This window comes from Perca fluviatilis, chromosome 10 (genome assembly GCF_010015445.1).
Source record: "Perca fluviatilis chromosome 10, GENO_Pfluv_1.0, whole genome shotgun sequence".
NCBI lineage: Eukaryota > Metazoa > Chordata > Actinopteri > Perciformes > Percidae > Perca > Perca fluviatilis.
In genome coordinates this window covers 19,364,455-19,385,693 of record NC_053121.1, presented here as the reverse complement: position 1 = coordinate 19,385,693, position 21,239 = coordinate 19,364,455, and the positions used below count along the sequence as shown (strand labels likewise).

The window sequence follows — 21,239 nt, the reverse complement described above, 5'->3', positions numbered from 1 at the left end:
AGTGTACTAGTGCATCAGTAATATAATCAAATAATATAATATAACTCTCAGGCAATGTATTACTAATACTCAGACCTACATTGTGCTGATACTATTTGTGTCAAAAAACAGAATCGCAATCATTCAAAATCTTACTTAAGTAAAAGCACATAAGTAGGATAAGCATTGAAAATAGGCTACTACATGCATCAAAAGTACTCATATGCAGAATGGCACATTTCAGAACATCAGAGAATATAAACAACAACAACAACAACAAACAAGCAAAGAAGTCGAGCCTGCTTATTAAAATGATTTATATGTCATACTGTATGGATTTTCTCTTTAAAATGAAGTTTCCAGCATATATCACTTTCATATTCTACTTCGACATATTTTAAATTAAAAACTTTGTGTCTTTAATCTTTCAAGAAAATCAATATGCTACACGATATAAATAGTATCCCAGAGCAAGCAGTTGAACCAAAGAGTGATTTTCATTTTTAAATGGTGTAATTTGAAATAAAGTGGTGGACGTTAGACCTATATGCGCAGTTTGTGCGGATATTGCGCAGTTATGAAGATGACAGTGTGATGTAAATTTCATGCAGCCCTTTTTTCATGTATATATGTATGTATGTTATCTTAATACATCCATGGTATGTATGAATGTAATGTTTCCAATGTGTTTGTGTATCTGTACTTGAATAATAAAGCTTTTTGAAGAAAAAAAAAAGAAGAAAAAAAAAGTTCGCCCATTCTAGTTTTCTGTCCGGTGTCGACAGTAAAGAAGTAAACCCCCAACACACAAACTCGACTGTAACAAAGAAGGACATTGCTTTGAAGTGAGTAGACAACCTCTTGTGTGTATGTTTTCTTAAAATGTGCTCGATGTTCAGTTTTGTGCTTTCTGGGTTCAGAGAAACGTTGTTACAAGTTAACACTCTCTCTCTCTCTCTCTGCAGGACATGTTGCTATTATTCGTGACTACTGTTTCGTGCGTCGTGTTTGGTGGTGAGTATTAATCATACAGCCTCACAGAAGAAATGCTACGATGAAGGTTCAGTTTTGTCAATAGCGAAGTCTCGCTTTGCCAGATTCAGTTTTGTCAATAGCGAAGTCTTCTCGCTTTGCCAGACCTTCCTTCCCAACGCGGCGGAGGAGGAGGGTCTGGCTAGTCAATGGTCCACACCATGGATGTATTAAGAGAACGATCCACACAGCATTCCGGCATGGGAGAAAATGTGCTCTGGATTGGTTTATTGGCATTTCTTTAAACCAATCACAATCGTCCTGGGCGGCGCTAAGCGCTGCGAGGAGCCCCAGTGCCGCTGGCAAATAGCTCCTATGGAAAATAGCCTCGGGAAGGAACTTGTTAGAAGTCTTCCACATATCCAGAGGTGGAAGAAGTATTCAGATCCTTACATCTCTTCAATGCATGACAAAGGAAAACGCCAGACTCTTTTGTTTGTTGGACTTACATTCGCTACTTGACTAAAAAAACGGACTAAAAACAACCTCGATCAAAGCTGTCAACACTTTTTTTTGATAAATGTACAACCACATTGTGCCTTGATTGTATCACTGTCATACAATAAAGAATAAAAAAAAGAATAATAATAAAAAAAAGTATTCAGATCCTTCACTGAAGTAAAAGTACCAATACCGCACTGTAAAAATACTCTGTTACCAGTAAAAGTATCATCAGGAAAATATACTTAATGTATTAAAAGTTTTAAAAAATGCATGAGAAAATTCCTCACGTTTTAGAAACTGGAAACGATCTAAGCAGTTCTGTGTTTAATTGGCTAATCATTTCAGCTGGACTTGTAGGCCTATATATTGTGGAGTAGTTTTATTTATAATAAAACATATTTTATAAACCACAGTGTGTTTAGTGTGCACAAATCTTAATTTGTAAAACAACTATAGTAACTTAAGCTGATTAATGTAGTGGAGTAGAAGTAGAAAGTCACATGAAATGAAAAGACTCATGTAAAGTACAAGTATCTCAAATGTGTACTTAAGTACAGTACTTGAGTAAATGTACTTAGTTACATTCCACCACTGCACACATCTGTGGGCTGTCTCTACAACTTGTACAAAATATGCCAACTATGTGAACTGTGACAATTGCGTTGAAAACAACTGCAGAGTGAAATGTGTTATAACATAGGATGTTCTGTGAGTAGAGTAACGTTATAGCAGAATTAACCTTTGACATGAGAACAAATCAAACAGGAAACAACAGCTACCATTTTATAATAAGTCAGTATACTTGGAGTATTTAGATCTTTCAGACACAGCTATTTACCCCCTTATTACGCCACAACTTGTAATTTAAATAGAATATTTTTTTTATACATGATTACATAAATTTAATGAATTCATTAAAATGTAATAAAACAAGCATTTACAGATTCTAAACCTCAATTCAGCTTTATTAATTTAAAATGTTTTTTATTTTTATTTAAATTGTATAGATTTATATGCTATTTGATACAGTTGAACTTTTTATTAATTCACACTAATTCGTCAATAATTAGGTAAACTCGGATGTTCGAATTTAAAGGTGATTTAAAGGTGAAAGAATTTGTGCTCACTAATCTGACACAAAGTAGAATTGAAATACTGGGATATCCCAGCCTGGAATATTGAAGTTGTGTCAATTAAAGCAATGGCTTCATTTGTACTTATTTTGTGACATGACAGTAGATATGGATTCAATAGGGCCTTCATTGATTATTTTGTGGGCACAGGAACAAATGGAACATGCTAACATTTGGGTTTACATCTGCAGCTTGCATTACATTCTATACATACATTGTACAATATATATGTAATATTCTTAATATCTCTGCTTCACTTGTATCTTTCTAATTTAAGGTTCATCCGCTGGTTTTTTTGAAAAAAGTGAGTGCTATGGCAAATTTTTGAGATTCCCATTTACTTATACACCACCTCGTTTCAATGGACAGTTGTACTTCACTCCGAAGAATGGTGGATCCAGGAAACTAGTGATGGATAAGGACGAGGTGAGCAGCTTTTGGCGCTATAATTTACACTATCACCAATTTCGCTATGACATCCATGAATGGCAAGATCTTGAATATGACAAAAGTCAGAACAAACCAGGTTTTGAATGAATAGAATCTACCATCTGTCCTAAATAAATGCTTGTGTGTTATTCTCCAATTCAGGCAAAGGACTCACGCCTCCAAATTTCCATTGGCTCAGTTGTACTCACAGATTTGACAGAAAGAGATGAGGGAACGTTTTCTGTCTCAATTAATGATGCTATGCCATACGATATTATCAAACTGGAAATTTTGGGTAAGAATATTACACTATACTGTATATTTAAAAGCACTATTCTATCAGAAAACTTTGTGTGTGCAATAAATCCACCCTGTTTTTTTCTTTATGTGCTTTTTCAGATTGTGCTTACCACGAGTATAGGACTTACGGGAGCCCATATTCCTCTGTTGTTCCTACACAGACTGAATACATAGAATTCCTTCCCTTTTACAGTGAGGAACTGCCGAGGGTCCTGTGGAATCGAACCGACCCTCAGGCCAATAAGGGAAGCAGATTGCAGATGAAGGATTCTATCTGGGAGATTAAGAGCCTCAATCAGGCAGATGGCGGCTACTACAACTTCAGAAAAAAAGACAAAACAGTGCTGTCTAGGTTACGGATTGTAGTAGGAGGTGATGTAAAAAACAGATAGAAGCTGCACGTGAGCTTTTAGACTGCTGTGTATCTGATTAAATGTTTTGATACAATATACTCTTTATCACACACAGTGAACGACAGACGCTATTATACAAAGGTGAATGAGCGGTTCGTCATCGAAAATCCTTCGCTCGATGCCACATGGACTGTGACTTTTACACCGGCAGGGGAAGTGGAAAAGAACACATTGATGGAAGCAGGCAATTTGGTCACAGACGATAGGAGGATTCGGATCATGCGTAATGGCATAGAGATTGATCCTGTAAATATCATAGACTCTGGCACCTTTGAGTTCAGAGATCAGCAAGGCTACCTGGCCAAGATTGTGGAACTGAGGGTAGAAGATGGTGAGCAACAGCACACATTATTTTGAAAACAAATTTATGAACAAATTGTTACTGATGATTCAAATTAACATAGACCCGCTCACCCTCTTCTCGTCTTACAGAACTTCTTCCTTCCGTCCTTCATCCATATGCTTATATTGCGATCATTGGCGGGATTATCTTTGCGGTGGTTGTCTGCTGTTGCTGTGTGAAAAAGTGCTGTTGTAAAAACAGCTCTTCCAAAAGGCACGAGTCTGCTCCTGAGACTGAAGCAGCACCTGCTGTGTATTACCATGTAAGTACTTCCTCAAATGGGCATTCAGACCAACTGTTTATATGTGTTGTTATTTTTACTTCAATGTCCTCCTTCCAATTGCAGGATTTGATTCAACCTGCGGGCCCAAGTTACTCTGTTGCACCTGTGCCAGATAACTCTTATCAGCCAATGAATTCCCTTGTTTCTGGAGAACATACCACTACCTCCCTTGAGCCATCGGTAAGATTTATACAAAGCTTTTCAAATTTAAAGCATGCCTCCCCAGTGGGGCACAGCAGAGTTGTCTTACAAGTTGAGCGACATTAATACAAGGATGACATTTGCGATGAAAAAGACTAAGTTTGGAAAACGTCACAAAATGTGAACCTATCCTTTAACACACAGTCATGATACACACATTTATAAGTTCAGTGTTCAAGTTAATAACTTCCCACTTGACCTTACAGGTTTATGTACAGTAACTTAGATGGCAGTTGGCATGGCCCCATATTTGGAGAAGCAGACGGGGAGCTAAGCAATGTACTGCTATGGACGCCATGTTAGGTTGGATCCGAAGGTCACACATAACCAGACGTGTATAAAGTACTAGAGACCCATACTTAAGTAAAAGTACAAGTGCTCTATCAAAAAAGTGACTTGAGTAGAAGTAGAAGTGCTCTTTAAGCACCACACTTAAGTAGAAGAACTGATGTATTCAACATTTTTTGTGCTTAAGTATTGCAAGTAGTTTATTTTAAAATTTACTACTCAAGTACTGAAAGTAAAAGTACAAGTATTGTGTTATTTAGTTATTAAAGAAAGCAGTCAAAAGTTTGAATATCATATTGTTTATATTATTTCAAATGTTTAGCCAAGGCTGTAGCCAAAGAAATTAACAAATATTAAATATATTACATTAAAAATAACAAATATTAACAAATACTGAAATAAAATGTACAATTATCACACTGTGCAAGTAAAATGAACATCCTCTCCAGCACAGTAACGATTAAAGTCCCAAAAAACACATCACACACTAGCTAGTAACATTTGTGATGTACAGGGAAGTTAGCAAGCTAGCAACACACAGATAAACTAGGAGCTTCACATCACAGGGTCAAACGGTTAACATTCAGGACTCATTTCAGACTGAAACAACTCAGGAATAGCTTCATCTGCTGCAACAATAGCTAAATAGAAAGAGTACAAACTTACATTGTCTCTGACTTCTGAACAAGCAACTGTAATGAAAAGAAAGTCTCTGCAGTGTGAGGAATTCACAACAGTAATGAGTAACGATGTAGCACATAAAAAATGTATCGGAGTAAAAGTATTTCATTCATAGAAAATATGTACTCAATTAAAAGTGGAAATAGGAGAAAAAAATAATATTCCTGTAGAGTACAGATACAGCCTTTTAGTACTTAAGTAAAGTAGTGAAGTAGTTCTACTTCGTTACTATGCAGCTCTGCACATAACACAAATTAACTTACAGATTGAGGCAGTGATAGCAACTCCACTGTTCTTCGAAGTAAAAGGACTTTTTGTCAAGGGAGTCTGGCGGCTTTGGAGTCAATCCAATCCTTGCAATCCAAGCTTATCTTTTTTTTTGCTTTGAGAACTGGTTTGGCAAGGAATACATTTTAGTGCATGTGAGTGCCTTGTGCGTCAACAGATGCCGAGGTCTGTGACACAGCGTTGGCATTTAATAAGTTGGGGAGCGGTCTGGGAGAGCCATATAGAGTCAATCCCAGACCAGTTTTCTATAAAAAAATATGTAGTATAGCCCATTTTGAAGAGACAGGCGCTAAGATTGATCATTTCAGACTGAAGGTGAATTAAAGCATGCAAACTTGTTCTAGTAATGCGGTTTTCAATAGCAAAGAGCCACAGGGGAGGCGCGACACGCAAAGAAAAAATAACTGTATGCAGCTCTATTGATATCGGTAGGCTAAGTGTGCACGCGCGTATTAGCTTTAAAGTGCCCATATTATGAAAAAAACACTTTTTCTGGAATTTGGGGTGTTCTTTTGTGTTTCTGGTGCTTCCACACATACAAACTTTGAAAAAAATCCATCCATGCTGTTTTGAGTGAGATACGGTTTCTGAATGTGTCCTGCCTTCAATCTCCGGGTGAGCTGTTCAAAATCGGCACAGCATTTGACGTCACACGCGTAAGCATGCTAACGCTAGCATGCTACGTCGTTCTCCATAGCAAAGCACTGCTACAACACACACAAGTTCACCATAATCTACAAAAGAACTACTTACATGTGCGCCCTCATTGAGAAGTCTCCCAGCTAATCCTGCCTTGTAACTGACCAAAGTTGGAGGAACAGGCTTTCTTTTACTGTCTCTAGAGTTAGCTAGCTGACATGATCTACATCTGAGCTACTGCGCATGTGCGAATGCAATCAAAGATAGTACAGAAGAAGAAGAAGAAAAGAGGTCTCACTCTGTAGCTAAAACAGAAACCAGGTGAAAAGAGGATCTGCAGCAGTGAGAGAGAGCTGTGCAGTACAACAAAAATATGGTGTTTTTTGAAAATTAAACCATGTAAACTTATTCTGGTACAACCTTAAAATACAATTATGAACCTGAAAATGAGCATAATATGGACGCTTTAAAATGCATCGTTTCCTTGTCCCAAGTCAACAGAAGTCAGCATTAAGGGAGGACCCAGCAAAAAAACGTAGGAAATATGATCCTGAGTACTTAAAGTTAGGTTTCACCTGGTCGGGGTCCGAGGCTGCACCTCTGCCGCAGTGTGTGGTCTGCAAGGAGGTGCTAGCAAATGATAGCATGAGACCATGCAAACTTCGGCGTTACATTGAAACTAAGCACACAAATTTAGTGAACAAGCCAGTTGAGTTTTTTGAGAGGAAGCGTGATGATTTGCGGTCACAAAAAAGCATAATACAGTAATTTGGCACTATTAACATGAAGGTGACAGAAGCATCTAAGCATCTAATTGTGTAGCGAAGGCAGGCAAACCCCATAACATTGGCGAAACATTGCTACTCCCTGCAGCTAGAGATATGTGTTCAGTGATGCTGGGAGAAGCAGCTGCTGCTAAACTTGACGCGATCTCCATGTCTGACAATACCATCCAGCGACGAATATCAGACATGGCTTGTGATGTCAAAGAGCAGGTCCTGGACGGTGTTTGTGAAAGTCCCTTTCACGCGCTTCAGCTGGATGAGTCCACTGACGTCGCACACTGTGCTCAATTGATGGTGTATGTTCGGTTTATCAAAGAGCTCAGTGTGATCAGAGAGCTCTCCATTGTGCTGATTTTGTTCGAGACGATGTGCATCTCCTTTAAATGTGCGCTTAAGGCCCAGACACACCGCGCCGATTTCAGCCGTCGGGTGTCGTCGTCAGTAGTAGCATGTTAAGCATGTTTTGTTGACTTGTGGATAGGCCTACTGATGTTCAGTGATTTTAAAACTAGCCTCACTTAGGCCTGCATGAAGTTGGAAATGATTTGCTGTTGCAAAGAATCGTTTATGAGTGCACTTTTTAAAAAGTTTTATCATTTTATCAGTTGGTATTGAAACTCATCATTGCCTGAAACACACAAAAGATGGCATTTACTACAGAGGCATGTGTGGGTTAGGGCAGGATTTTAGGGAAGAGGGAGGCTCGGCTGTCCTTACCTACTCTAAGGGGAGGCTCACATTCACCCAATTTGAAAACCCCTGTTCTAGTAGAAACCAAAAATACAAGTATGGACATTAAAATTAGCATAATATAGGACAAAGACCAAAAAGTCCTCATTCTAATATTCATTTTGGATCATTTCAGAATCTTTAACACTTACTGACACATATTCATTAACTCACACATCTGCATTGTTTTTTTCACTTCTCTCTCCAGGTTGAACCTCTAGGAGGGCAAGGAGGCGATCCAGCTCCTACACTCGGCTTTGATTGTCTCTCCTCAGACCCTGTGCCAAAGTTTGAGCTCAAAGGACTGTCCATTCCCTCTGCACTCCCCCTCGTTTCAGACTCAACTTTCTGTGATGTTTACACCTCAGATAAACTCAACTTTCTGTAAATTCAAGTGATGCAGAGTAGAATTTGGGAATACAGCCATTTCAGTGTTTCATTGCGTGAAAAAATTAAGTTCCTGCAAACTTAAAGGCGTGGTAATAGGTGTAGAGAAAAAGGACCATGTATTCCTGTTTAATATGGAATATAAATGTGTTTCATAAACTCAGGTTATAATTAAAGGGCATAACTTACACTTTATGCTGCTGCCAAAGATATCAAAGAAAGGGGAGACAATGTTACAGTGAGGACTGGAAGTGAGTCTGGGTAGCAGATTTTACAAATTGAGGACTTCAAACTGACTTCAACTAGTCTAGAAATCTAGACACACCCTAATGGCAGCAAATGTAATTTGCAGCCAGGACCAACATCTTGATGTGGGTCTGGCTTCTCAGGCTTCTCAGGCTAGACTTCAACACTCATGGAGATCAAAATGCGGCACTCAGCAATTTACTTATATATTCTTTTTCATATGGTTGTTTCAAACCCTTATGCCTTCAGCCTCATATATAGCAACTTGTTGTGTGGCTTTTATCATTACATTCTAGAAATGATATATGATATTTTTTTTGTCTTTATGCTTTGTATTAATTTCAAGTATTACACAAGGAAATGTCATGTTTTGAAGAGCTTTTTCCATCCTTCTTGCAGCTTTGATAAACTACCTTGATCATTATGCCATGTAATCAAATTGTAATATTTGATACAAATAAAAGATATGTAACTATACTTACTTTTACGTTTTTATGCCTCCGCGCCGACGACAGCAATGGCCTGAGGCAACTTCACTGTGACATCTAAATGATCTGCAAAAAAACGTTTCTGGTATTTATTCAACGCCATAACTCAGGAGGGGAGACTGTGACCAAATTATACATTTGGTCCGATTCCGGGGTGGTGACACTAATCTCAGGTGCCCACCTTGAACCTAACTTCATGTTGGTGGTTTAAGGTATTGAAAACCTTTTTTCACAATCTTTTTCTTAGCAATGGGGAGTGAACGTGAATATACTATTTACTTCTAAAGTTGGTACTTTTTTGTTGTTTGCCAAGAAAGATGTGTTTTTCCTGTTGTTTTGATCTTCTGACTTCTTCATTTGAATTGTAAGGGCTAACTGTTGAATAAAGATCATGTCACATTATCAGTCAGAGTGCTGACTGTTGAATTGATGAATTGTGATTGAATGTGATCAAACTACACTCAGAATATTGATGGAGCAGCTGAGTTTTTGGCTGTTAAACTATTAAAGGGGTACTTTAGCAATTTATTATTGCACTTTAATAGAATTAGGGGACAGGTGAGACTTGACAAAGCTCCTCCAGAGCCACAGAAGATCTGTGGTGGAAGAAGTACTCAGATCTTTTACTTAAAAGTAGTAAAGGTTACCACAGTGTACAAATCTGTGGTCTCTGTGTAATAAGTAAAAGGCATTAGCAAAGTATTAGCAGAACAATACTTAAAGTATGCTACCCAAAGTAAAAGGGCATATACAGAATGGCCCATTCAGATATGTTGTATTATTGGATTATAACTATTGATGCCTTAATTTGTTTCTGTCTCCCCATGAGGAATTCTAAGTAATGACAACAAAACTGTTGGCACGTCCACATGATACAAGCCTTTCGTGACCACGCACCGCGGGAAGTATTACGTTTTTACTCCACTACATTTATTCAAGAAAGTTAGGAAATTAGGATTTTACATAAAGAAATATGATGATCTTATAAAATATGATGCAATGTTGATACCAACTACCAAACAGTAGTTACAATTAGCTCAATCTCAACCAACTATAACATTCATAAATTGTGCATCAGTAATAATAGGTTAATCAAATAATGTAATTTAACAGAGACAATTTATCACTATTAGGCCTCCTTTACATTGTGCTGATACAAGTGTCATCTTCAATACAGGGCAGTGTAAAAAAAGACTCAAAATAAGAATCAAAATCATTCAAATGACTTGAGTAAAAGTACCCTATGTAGCCCTAAGTATTAGCATTAAAAATGTAGGCTACTTAATGTAGCCTATCAAAAGTATTCATATGCAAAATAGCCCATTTCAGAATAGTATACAACATCAGAGAATATGAACAGCAACAACAACAAACAAGCAAAGAAGCCGAGCCTGCTTGTAAAAATGGTTTATATTTCATTGTTACTGTATGGATTTTCTCTTTGAAGTGAAGTTTCCAGTAGATATCACATTCAACTACATCTCTTTTGCATACAGACTTCTACTTTGACTGTACTCTAAACTACAGTTTTTATCTCTCAAGAAAATAAATAAATAGTATCCTAGAGAGAGCAGTTCAACCAAAGAGTGATTTTTCCTTTTAAAATTGTTTAATTTCAATGTGTAGGGGTCTGAAGAGGTGAAAGAATCCAGATTTTTACAAGAAAAGAATATATATATATATATATATATATATATATATATATATATATATATATATATATATATATATATATATATACTGTATTTATATAATATAATAAAATCATCTAATTCTTTTATCATATTGTGACCAGGGTTCAAAATTAGCACCAACTATGCCAGTGTTTCTCAAAGTTTTTCAGACCAAGGACCACTTAAATAAAAATAAAACTCCAGACCACATACAGTAACTGCCAAAACATTCCCCAAAACGATAGGCATCCTACTTTTACACTATATTACAAATTATAGCCTAATTGATAACAGTTTTACAACAGTCACTCATTGCCTTAGTTAGGCATCTCAAAGGGAAGAATGGTGCTGCTTATGCTGAGAATGCAGTTACCGTAAACTTTATTTCTTCAAATGTCACGTGATCTTAATGTAAGTGAGAGGCAGTGTTGCAAAAGGGACGGCTTCATTGCTGAAGTCCATGAGAAAACAGCCAATTTAAATGTTAATTTACATCCAAGTTTTTTTATGTTTAAAATAACACATCTATGATCCTCAATGTTAGGTGCTGGAGTTGCTGGCACACAGTTTGAGAAACACTGTTTTGGATTTTAAATTAAAAACATGATACTTTACCAAATATACTCAAGGACCACCAGGAGTCGGTCCACTCTTTGAGGAATACTGATCTAGGCCTACCAACCAAATTCTGGGACAATATGCAATTGGCTGGTAGATGTGCTTCACTCACAAGACAAAAAAACAATGGTAATCTATTAAATGGCTGGTAAAATCAAAACATTCACTAGCTATTTGGCTGGTGGACAAAAAAGTTAATTTTGAACCCTGATTGTGACCCCTGGGGCTGCATTCTGGTTGGGAACCACTTCCAGATAGACAGTATATGCGCAGTTATGAAGATGACAGAGTGTGAAGGAAGCCTCGCCCAGTCTAGTTTTTCTGTCCGACGGACAGTACAAACTCACACACCGTCCTATACATCTGTGACACACACCCATCCACACACACTCACACTCACAGAACTCGACTGTAACACAAAAGGAAATTACTTTGCAGTGAGTATACAACCTCTTGTCTGTCAGTTTTTCAAATCTTGTGTTGTTGTGACATTTATTTCTTTGCTCTCTGGGTTCAGAGAAACGTGATCGTAGCCTATTACAAGTTAACATGCATACTTTCTCTGCAGGACATGTTATTGTTATTATACGTGACTACTGTTTCCTGCGTCTTGTTTGGTGGTGAGTATAAATCATACAGCCTCATAGAAGAAATGCTATGCAGGTTTAACCCATTTGAAACTTAACTTTACAGCCTTTTCTTTTTCATTAGCGAATACTTGGCTCCACATATCTTTGTGCTCTGTCTCTAAAACTTGTTCAAAATATGCCAACTATGTGAACTATGTGAACTATCTATGTCCTGCAAGGCAACTTTATTTGTATAGCACATTTTAGCAACAAGGCAATTCAAAGTGCTTTACATAAAACATTAAAGAGCAGTTGAAAACAGTTAAAAATATAAAAATAAATAACAGGATAAAATATGAGAATAAAAGTTACAGTGCAGTTTAAGAAATAAACAATTAGTTTTCTTGGAGTTTGTTTCAGATTTGTGGTGCAAATAAACTGAACACTGCTTCTCCCTGTTTAGTTCTGACTCTGAGGACGTCCCAGTCGACCTGGGAGGTCTGGGTGGTTCATAATGTAGCAGCCGATCAGAAATGTATTTTGGCCCCAAACCGTTCAGTGCTTTATAAACCAACAGAAGGAGCCTAGTTTGAAATCAGTTCTTTGAAGGACAGGAAGCCAGTGAAAAATACTTCAGAACTGGAGTGATAGGATCCACTTTCTTGGTCTTTGTGAGAACTAAAGCAACAGCGTTCTTAATCAGCTGCAGCTGTCAGATAGATTTTTTAGGTAGACCTGTAAAGATACCATTACATCTTTCTCCAAATCCTGCTTCTCTAAGTCCTTTAACCCTTGATAGATTCTTAAGGTGATAGTAGGCTGACTTTGTAATCTATTAGGCCTGGTAAACTTGATTCCTTTTAAGGATTCAGGTTATTCTGAGTCACTCACTAAACTGATCCGGGTTGTGCAAGTCACTTGAATCACTTGAGTCAGTATTGATCTATAGGCGAGCCGAGGCGAGCTTTCAATGTTTTGGACTGTCTGCTCGACCTAATTGCATTTTAATATACTACATTTATACACCAAACCTACAGTAGACCTAGCTATACTACGTGCAGAACATTGTATGTTATTTCAGAGGTGAAAGAATGGCTTTTGTTGTGGATTTGCTTTATCCTGAGCTCGACGAGAGACCTCGCTCATCTGCTACAAATCCACTCATAGCCGGCTGATTCGCGCGGTTGCCTGACTCACGCGAGAACCAATGAGTCATCGACAACTCACGAGTCATCGAAGACTCGTGACTTGTCTGCGAGGCGAGCCAAGGCGAGCTTGCAATGTTTTGAACTGTCTGCTCGACCTAATTACATTTTAACAGACTACATTTATACACCAAAACCTACAGTATGCCTAGCTAGGCTACGTGCAGAACATTGTATGTTATTTCAGAAGTGAAAGAATGGCTTTTGTGGTGGATTTGCTTTACTCTGAGCTCAATGAGAGACTTCACTTGCTCGTTTACTACAGATCCACTCATAGCCGGCTGATTTGCACGATTCACCTACTCACACGAGAACTCATGAGCCATCGACAACTCACGAGTCATCGAGGACTCATGAGTTCTTGAGTGAATCCCGTGGTCTGCGAGCTTGCGGTTCTGAGTCTGCGGGTCGGGAAGTTCCTATAACCTGTCTCGGACTGTCTCTCTGCTCACTCAGTTGCTTGAGTTGACTTGTTGAGTTGTGGTTGCTTACAAAATTGTAAGTTATAAAGCTTTTGGCAGCTAAGATGGCTAGGACTAGTAGTAGCTAATGATGCAAGAGGTTTGTGTGTGGCACTGTTATCATTTTAGATTGAATTAAGATCCAGGTGAAAGAGCCGAGTGAATCATGACACAAACAGGTTTCTAATCTATCTAATAAAGCGGGACGCCTCTGTGTGTGTGTCTATACACTACTGGTCAGAAGTTTTAGAACATCCCCAATTTTTCTATTTTTTTATTGAAATTTTAGCAGTTCAAGTCCAGTGAATAGCTTGAAATGGTACAAAGGTAAGTGGTGAACTGCCCGAGTTAAAAAAAAAAGTAAGGTTACCCAAAACTTTATTTAAATTAGGCCTAACAATGGAAGAGAGACAGACCATCATATGTTGGTCTTTCCTACATCGAAATTGCAAAGAAAGTCAAGGTGTCAGTGAGTACAGTATTCTACACCATCAAAAGGCACTTAGAAACTGGGGGAAACTCTGACAGGAAGAGGTCTGGCAGACCCAAAGCCACAACAGAATCAGAAGACAAGTTTCTGAGAGTCAACAGCTTGCGTGATAGGCGGCTCACAGGACAACAGCTTCAAGCACAGCTTAATAGTGGTCGTAATAAGCAAGTCTCAGTTTCAACTGTAAAGAGAAGACTTCGAGCTGCAGGTTTGATAGGTCGAGTTGCAGCAAGAAAGCCATTGCTAAGATGTCAGAATAAGAAAAAGAGGCTTGCCTGGGCCAAGAAACATCGTCAATGGACTACTGAAGACTGGAAGAAGGTGCTATGGACTGATGAATCAAAATTTGAAATCTTCGGTTCATCACGCAGGATTTTTGTACGCCGTCGAGTAGGCGAAAGGATGGTTCCTCAGTGTGTGACATCAACGGTCAAACATGGAGGAGGAAGCATGATGGTCTGGGGCTGTTTTGCTGGATCCACGGTCGGTGATTTGTACAGAGTGAAAGGCACCCTGAAACAAAACGGCTACCACAGCATTTTGCAGCGCCATGCAGTACCCTCTGGTATGTGCCTAGTTGGTCAGGGGTTCATCCTACAGCAAGATAATGACCCAAAACATAAGTCCAAGCTATGCCAGAACTACCTTAGCAAAAAACAACAAGATGGTAACCTTAAAAACATGGAGTGGCCAGCACAGTCACCAGACTTAAACCCCATTGAGCTGGTTTGGGATGAACTGGACAGAAAAGTGCCACACATTTATGGGAACTTTTGCAACAGAGTTGGGAAGAACGTTCTGAAGAATATTTGATTTCCATTGTAGAAAGAATGCCACGAGTGTGTTCAGCTGTTATTTCTGCCAAAGGGGGCTACTTTGATAAGTCAAACATTTAGAATACATTTTGGTTTATAAATTGATTCCATGATTTCTTTTTTAACTTAAGTTGTTCATTTGTATTTTTTCACTCAGAATACAATAAGACATTGAACTGCATGAATTTCAATAAAAACCTGGAAAAATTGGGGTGTTCTAAAACTTTTGACCAGTAGTGTAGGTTTGTGCGTCTGTCTTTGAAATATCTCATGAATTGTTCATCCAATCTACTTCACACTTGGTGTCCTGGGTACCCAGTGAACTTGGGGTTTTGATTTTGGAGCAATATGGACAGCATTGGATATTAAAAATAAAACTGAACAGCCAAACAATAGACTGCTGCTGCAGCACGCTATTGACACACTAGCGGGGGTGGGGGAGGTTTACCACCTTGGGCTGCAGTTCATTTTTGGCAGCTTCTAATCTAACATAATTGCTGGATATACCTAGCAGACTTTTCTTGACGTTCCTGGAGCACGAGGGGATAGCTGACAGGAACATTTCAACTGTTGTATTTAATAAGGTTGGGTGGAAAAAGGCGCTACGTAACGCTGGCTTTTCTGTGTCTATTATTTTGCTAAGAGACTCAATAAAAAGTAATTTGCCAACACTAAATATCAAACAAAAGCCAGACACTATATCGTATTAAGTTGCTGTGAGCTGTACATTCACCACTTCTAAACAGAGGCAGAACATAAGCGCCATGCAATGTGAAACTATCTTGGAGTTGTTTCACGCATCGCTCAATGAGATTCAATATAGGGCCCTCATTGATTATATTTTGGGCACAGGAACAAATGAAACATTCACACATATATAAAATAATTCACAATTTTTTTTTTCTGTTACATGTGATATCAAATGTATTGAAGTTGCTTATCGTATGTTTTCCACATGTCCTCATGTTTTGTATCCGACCTGTCCTAATATTCCCTCCATCTATCTCTTCTTCACTGGTATCTTTCTAATTTAAGGTTCATCTGCTGAATTTTTTGAAAAACGTATGTGCTATGGCAGAACTTTGAGATTGCCATTTAGTTTTACCCCACCTCTTTTCAATGGACAGTTGTACTTCACTCCGAAGAATGGTGGATCCAGGAAGCTAGTGATGGATAAGGACGAGGTGAGCAGCTTTTGGCGCTATAATTTATACTATAACCAATATTGCTATGACATCCATGAATGGCAAGATCTTGAATATGACAAAAGTCAGAACAAACCAGGTTTTGAATGAATAGAATCTACCATCTGTCCTAAATAAATGCTTGTGTGTTATTCTCCAATTCAGGCAAAGGAGTCACGCCTAAAAATTTCCATTGGCTCAGTTGAACTCACAGATTTGACAGAAAGAGATGAGGGAACGTTTTCTGTCTCAGTTGATGATGCTATGCCATACGATGTGATCAAACTGCAAATTGTGGGTAAGAATATTACACTATACTGTATTTTTAAAAGCGCTATTCTATCAGAAAACCTTTGTGGAAATAGGGTATTTCTATTAAGTGTGTGCAATAACATAACTCTGTTTTTTTCTTTATGTGCTTTTTCAGAGTGTGCTTACAGGATGTACAGGAATTACGGGAAATCATATTCCTATACTGTTCCTAGACAGACTGAATTCGTGGATTTCACTCCCCTTCACGGTGAGGACCTACCGAGGGTCCTGTGGAATCGCACCGACCCTCAGGACAATAAGGGAAGCAGATGGCAGATGAAGGGTTTTATCTGGGAGATTAAGAACGTCAATCAGGCAGATAGCGGCTACTACAACTTCAGAAAAAAAGACAACACTTTGCTGTCTAGGATACGGCTCACAGTGAAAGGTGATGTTAGTAACGAATAGAAACTGCACGTGAGCTTTTAGACTGCTGTGTATCTGATTAAATGTTTTGATACAATATAATCTTTATCACACACAGAGAACAATAGACACTATAATACGAATGTGAATGAACGGCTCCTCATCCAAAATCCTACGTTCGTTGCCACATGGACTGTGACTTTTACACCAGCAGGGGAAGTGGAAAACAACACATTGATGGAAGCAGGCAATTTGGTCACAGATGATAGCAGGATTCGGATCGTGCCTAAGGGCATAGAGATTGATCCTGTAAATATCATAGACTCTGGCACCTTTGAGTTCAGAGACCAGCAAGGCTACCTGGCCCAGATTGTGATAGTGGAGGTAGAACTAGGTGAGCAACAGCACACATTTTGAAAAAATGAATGAACAAACTGTTACTGATGATTCATATTAACATAGCCCCCCTCCCCTTCTTCTCCTCTTACAGAACCTCTTCCTCTTGTCCTTCATCCATATGTTTATGTTGCTATTACTGGCGGGATTATCTTTGCGGTGGTTGTCTGCTGTTGCTGTGTGAAAAAGTGCTGTTGTAAAAACAGCTCTTCCAAAAGCCATGAGTCTGCTCCTGAGACTGCAGCAGCACCTGCTGTGTATTACCATGTAAGTACTTCCTCAAATGGGCATTCAGACCAACTGTTTATATGTGTTGTTATTTTTACTACAATGTCGTCCTTCCAATTGCAGGATTTGATTGAACCTGCAGGCCCAAGTTACTCTGTTGCACCTGGAGAACATACAACTACCTCCCTTGAGCCATCGGTAGGTTTTATACAAAGCTTTTCAAACTGTGAGGCGTGCCTTCCCAGGGGGGCACAGGAGAGTTGTTGTTGGCAACGCAGAGAAGGAGATACTTGAGGCAAAGATACTGTGTGAGGTAAAAGGTCGGTGCATGCTAATGTTCTGAAATCAGTGGAAGATAGTTATTGTAGTTTGACCCACTGATTTGGTCCAAGTCTGTCTTAAAACTATACTCGCACGCCCATGTGTATTAAAAAACAATGTTTGCTTACTGTAATCATACTTCTTGTTCATAAGAGATACATTCTTGATGTGCTTCAATGTAAGTGATAGGGGGATAGCCACAGTCTTCATTCTGTGCAAAAAAATCATCCCAAAGTATCTATTCTATCTATCTACTGTATTCTTACAAGGCTGCAACAGTCTGAGTTAATCAAATTACTGCCATGTTAGTACCAAATTACATCCTTATTGTTCCCTGGACAGTGCTTTCTTGCTGAGCTGTGGCATAGCGACATTAATACAAGGATGACGTTTTGTACGAATAAGACTTTGGAATGTTTGGAATATTTGGAGATTTTGTCCCCTGTCACTTACATTGGTATCACAATGAGGGAACTCTTAATGACCAGGATGACCAGGATGGATCATTACAGTAACAATGTGTTTAATCGTTCACATGGGCACCAGTCTATTTTTTTAAGATGGACAAAATGTGAACCTATCCTTTAACACACAAACTAATGATACACACATTTATAAGTTCAGTGAGACTTACACCGAGAACACAGATGGAGGTGACCCAGAAACGTTGACCTAAGACCCATTAATACAGCAGCAAACAAATATTTGCTTAAAGACATAGTGGAGTAATGGCGTCCTGAGCAGAGAATTAAGTCACACTTCCTCTGTATGTTGCAATCCAAGCATCTCTGTTCTTTGTTTTGATAACCGGTCTGACAAGGCAAGCATGTAAGTGCCTTGTGTGTCGACAGGCTCCAAAGGCCGCGACAAAGCGTCGGCATCTGATGGGGAACGGAATTTGAAAGCTGTGTGGAGTCAATCCCAGACCACTTTTATTCTAAATATCTAGTATAGCCCTTTTTTATTTTTTTAAGATGATTTGTTTTGGCATTTTAGTCCTATATTTACAACAGGACAGCTTAGAGGAGGACTAAGCCTTTTTATATGGGTGCGCGCTCTACCAGGTAAGTTACCCAGGCGCCTAGTATAGCCCATTTTGAAGAGACAGGCGCTAAAATGAAGCGTTTTAGACTGAAGGTGAATACAGGTATATTCAGACAGACAGTAAGAAAAAATGTATGTGTTTTTTGAACATTAAAGCATGTAAACATGATCTACTAGAAACCAAAAATAAGTATGAACATGAAAATGAGCATAATATAGGACAAAGAGCAAGAAACTCCTCATCTAATATTTATTTTGGATAATTTTAGAATCTTAACACTTACCGACACAGATTTATTAACTCACACATCTGCATTGTTTTTTTCACTTCTCTCTCCAGGTTGAACCTCTAGGAGGGCAAGAAGGCGATCCAGCTCCTACATTCGGCTCTGATTGTCGCTCCTCAGACCCTGTGCCAAAGTTTGAGCTCAAAAGACAGCCCATTCCCTCTGCAGTCCCCCTCGTTTCAGACTCAATTTTCTGTGATGTTTACACCTCAGATAAACTTAACTTTCTGTAAGGAGCACACCGTACATTCAGAGATGCAGAGTTGAATTTAGCATTGTGCATTGTGACTAGCGGAAATAGAGCCATTTAAGTGGTGTACAGAAAAAGGACCATGTATTCCTGTTTAATATGGAATATAAATGTGTTTCATAAACTCAGGTTATAATTAAAATGCATAACTTACACCGTATGCTGCTGCCAAGGATATTGAAGAAAGGGGAGATGATGTTACAATGAGGACTGAAAGTGAGTCTGGGTAGCAGATTTTGCAAATTGAGGATGTCAAACTGACTTCAATACTAATGTGGATCAAAACGCGACACTCAGCAATTTAAACCACTGTCACCAGGTTTACTTTTAAACCCTTGTCATGTTCCTTCAGCCTCATATATAGCAACGTGTTTGTGTGGCTTTGATCATTACATTCTGGGAAATTATATATGATATTATTTTTGTCTTTATGCTTTGTATAAATAGTCCTACACAAGGAAATGTAATTTTTTGAGAAAAAAACTATTCAATTTCTGTGGGACTGGGATCGCACTCAGAAGTGTAAAGAATTTTATAAGTCAGCAAATATATATGTTCATTTTTGTATTTGAGTGTATATCTGTCGATTTTCTGTGAGCTGGAGCTTTTTTCCATAAGCCCTTCTTGCGGCTTTGAGAAACTGCACCGATCATTAGGCCATGAAATCAATGTGAAATTGTAATATTATACCAATGACAGTCATGGCCTGAGGCATTATGTTTTCAGGGTGTCTGTCCATCCAGGGGTGTCGGACTGGGGGTGTAAATGGGACTGAGTACCCAGGGTCCTCATGTGAGGAGGGCCCAAAAAGATGCAAGAATGAATAGCTGTGGATGCAGGGAGGGGCCCATAGAGAATGCCTTTCTTAAGGGCCCAGACTTTTGTGCTACGCCCCTGTGTCCGTCCGTCCCATTCTTGTGGATGCAATATCTCAGGATCACCTTTAGAGGATTTTTTCAAATTTGGCAATATGTCCACTTGGACTTAATGATGAACTCATGAGATTTTCGAAACTAGGTCCCTGTGATCTCAGAAAATGTGTTTTTGGCCATACTCAAGAATTCATAGAATTCATACACTTATTGTGACAATATTTTACCCAACTGTCTAAGGATAAAATGAAGAGGTGCTGATATATTTATTTATTATTTATTATATATATTTATCAACTTCACTGTGACATCTTAATGATCTGCAAAAAAACTCTTCTTGTATTTATTCAATGCCATAACTCAGGAGGGGAGATTATGACCATATTTAACATTTGGTCCGATACTGGGTTGGTGACACTACTCTCGGGTGCCCACCTTGAACCTAGCTTCATGTTGGTGGTTAAAGGCATTGAAAACCTTTTTTCACAATATTTTTCTTAGCAATGGGGAGTGAATGTGAATATACTGTTTACTAAAGTTGGTACTTTTTTGTTGTTTTTCCAACAAAGATTTCTGTGTTTTTCCGGTTGTTTTGATCTCCTGACTTCTTTTTTAGTGTAAGGGCTAACTGTTTTTTAGTTTAGTCAATTTATTGATCATGTTAAAAAATTAAATAACTGTTGGATAAAGATCACGTTGCATTCTCTTTTTTTCCGCTTATATTACGACTGCAAGAGAGTTACAACTGTTGATTGAATGTGATCAAACTACAGGATTTGCTTCCCGGGCAAAGGGGGGTTCCCCCCCCCCCCCCCCCCTGGGCCCCCCCCCCTCCCCTTCCTGCCCCCCCCCGGGCCCCCCCCCCCCCCCCCCCCCCCCCCTTCCGCGGGGGGCCGCCCCCCCTTTTTTTGTGGGGGCGGCCCCGCCCCGCCGGGGGTGGCCCCCCCCCCCCTCGGCGCGCGCGCGGGGGGTTGATCGCGTTCCCCCGCCAGGAACCAAGACACCGCGGAAGACTCGAGCGGTTGCGGTTACATTCGGTCTCGACATACTATTTACACAC

General features: G+C 39.0%; 2 protein-coding genes across 5 annotated transcripts; both read left to right on the top strand.

The window, feature by feature from the left end:
* Positions 1–721: 721 nt before the first annotated feature.
* LOC120567397 lies at positions 722–9,490 on the top strand. 3 transcript variants are annotated; one of them, XM_039814359.1, is made up of 9 exons: positions 722–824; positions 945–993; positions 2,958–3,014; positions 3,180–3,312; positions 3,417–3,689; positions 3,786–4,061; positions 4,163–4,335; positions 4,420–4,536; positions 8,176–9,490. In XM_039814359.1, exons 3-9 carry the CDS (start codon positions 3,000–3,002, stop codon positions 8,353–8,355), a joined length of 1,167 nt encoding a protein of 388 aa, XP_039670293.1. In that variant the 5' UTR covers positions 722–824; positions 945–993; positions 2,958–2,999; the 3' UTR covers positions 8,356–9,490. The 3 variants fall into 3 exon arrangements, with proteins under 3 accessions (XP_039670293.1, XP_039670291.1, XP_039670292.1); XM_039814357.1 differs by having other exon boundaries at positions 2,866–3,014; XM_039814358.1 differs by lacking the exon at positions 8,176–9,490 and adding an exon at positions 4,764–4,902 and having other exon boundaries at positions 2,866–3,014.
* Positions 9,491–11,710: 2,220 nt separating this feature from the next.
* LOC120567398 lies at positions 11,711–19,874 on the top strand. Of its 2 annotated transcripts, none has more exons than XM_039814361.1 (9): positions 11,711–11,816; positions 11,948–11,999; positions 16,047–16,103; positions 16,269–16,401; positions 16,531–16,803; positions 16,900–17,175; positions 17,272–17,444; positions 17,529–17,603; positions 19,111–19,874. In XM_039814361.1, exons 3-9 carry the CDS (start codon positions 16,089–16,091, stop codon positions 19,288–19,290), a joined length of 1,125 nt encoding a protein of 374 aa, XP_039670295.1. In that variant the 5' UTR covers positions 11,711–11,816; positions 11,948–11,999; positions 16,047–16,088; the 3' UTR covers positions 19,291–19,874. The 2 variants fall into 2 exon arrangements, with proteins under 2 accessions (XP_039670295.1, XP_039670294.1); XM_039814360.1 differs by having other exon boundaries at positions 15,955–16,103.
* The last annotated feature ends 1,365 nt before the right edge of the window (positions 19,875–21,239 follow it).

Bases quoted from the DNA above. Each gene is read 5' to 3' on its own strand.
- LOC120567397 (XM_039814357.1), top strand. From the start codon at position 948: ATGTTGCTATTATTCGTGACTACTGTTTCGTGCGTCGTGTTTGGTG. The intron at 3,313-3,416 runs GTAAGAATATTA...GTGCTTTTTCAG, and splicing joins TATCAAACTGGAAATTTTGG to ATTGTGCTTACCACGAGTAT. The intron at 4,537-8,175 runs GTAAGATTTATA...TTCTCTCTCCAG, and splicing joins CTACCTCCCTTGAGCCATCG to GTTGAACCTCTAGGAGGGCA.
- LOC120567398 (XM_039814360.1), top strand. From the start codon at position 11,951: ATGTTATTGTTATTATACGTGACTACTGTTTCCTGCGTCTTGTTTGGT. The intron at 12,000-15,954 runs GTGAGTATAAAT...TTCTAATTTAAG, and splicing joins TTCCTGCGTCTTGTTTGGTG to GTTCATCTGCTGAATTTTTT. The intron at 17,604-19,110 runs GTAGGTTTTATA...TTCTCTCTCCAG, and splicing joins CTACCTCCCTTGAGCCATCG to GTTGAACCTCTAGGAGGGCA.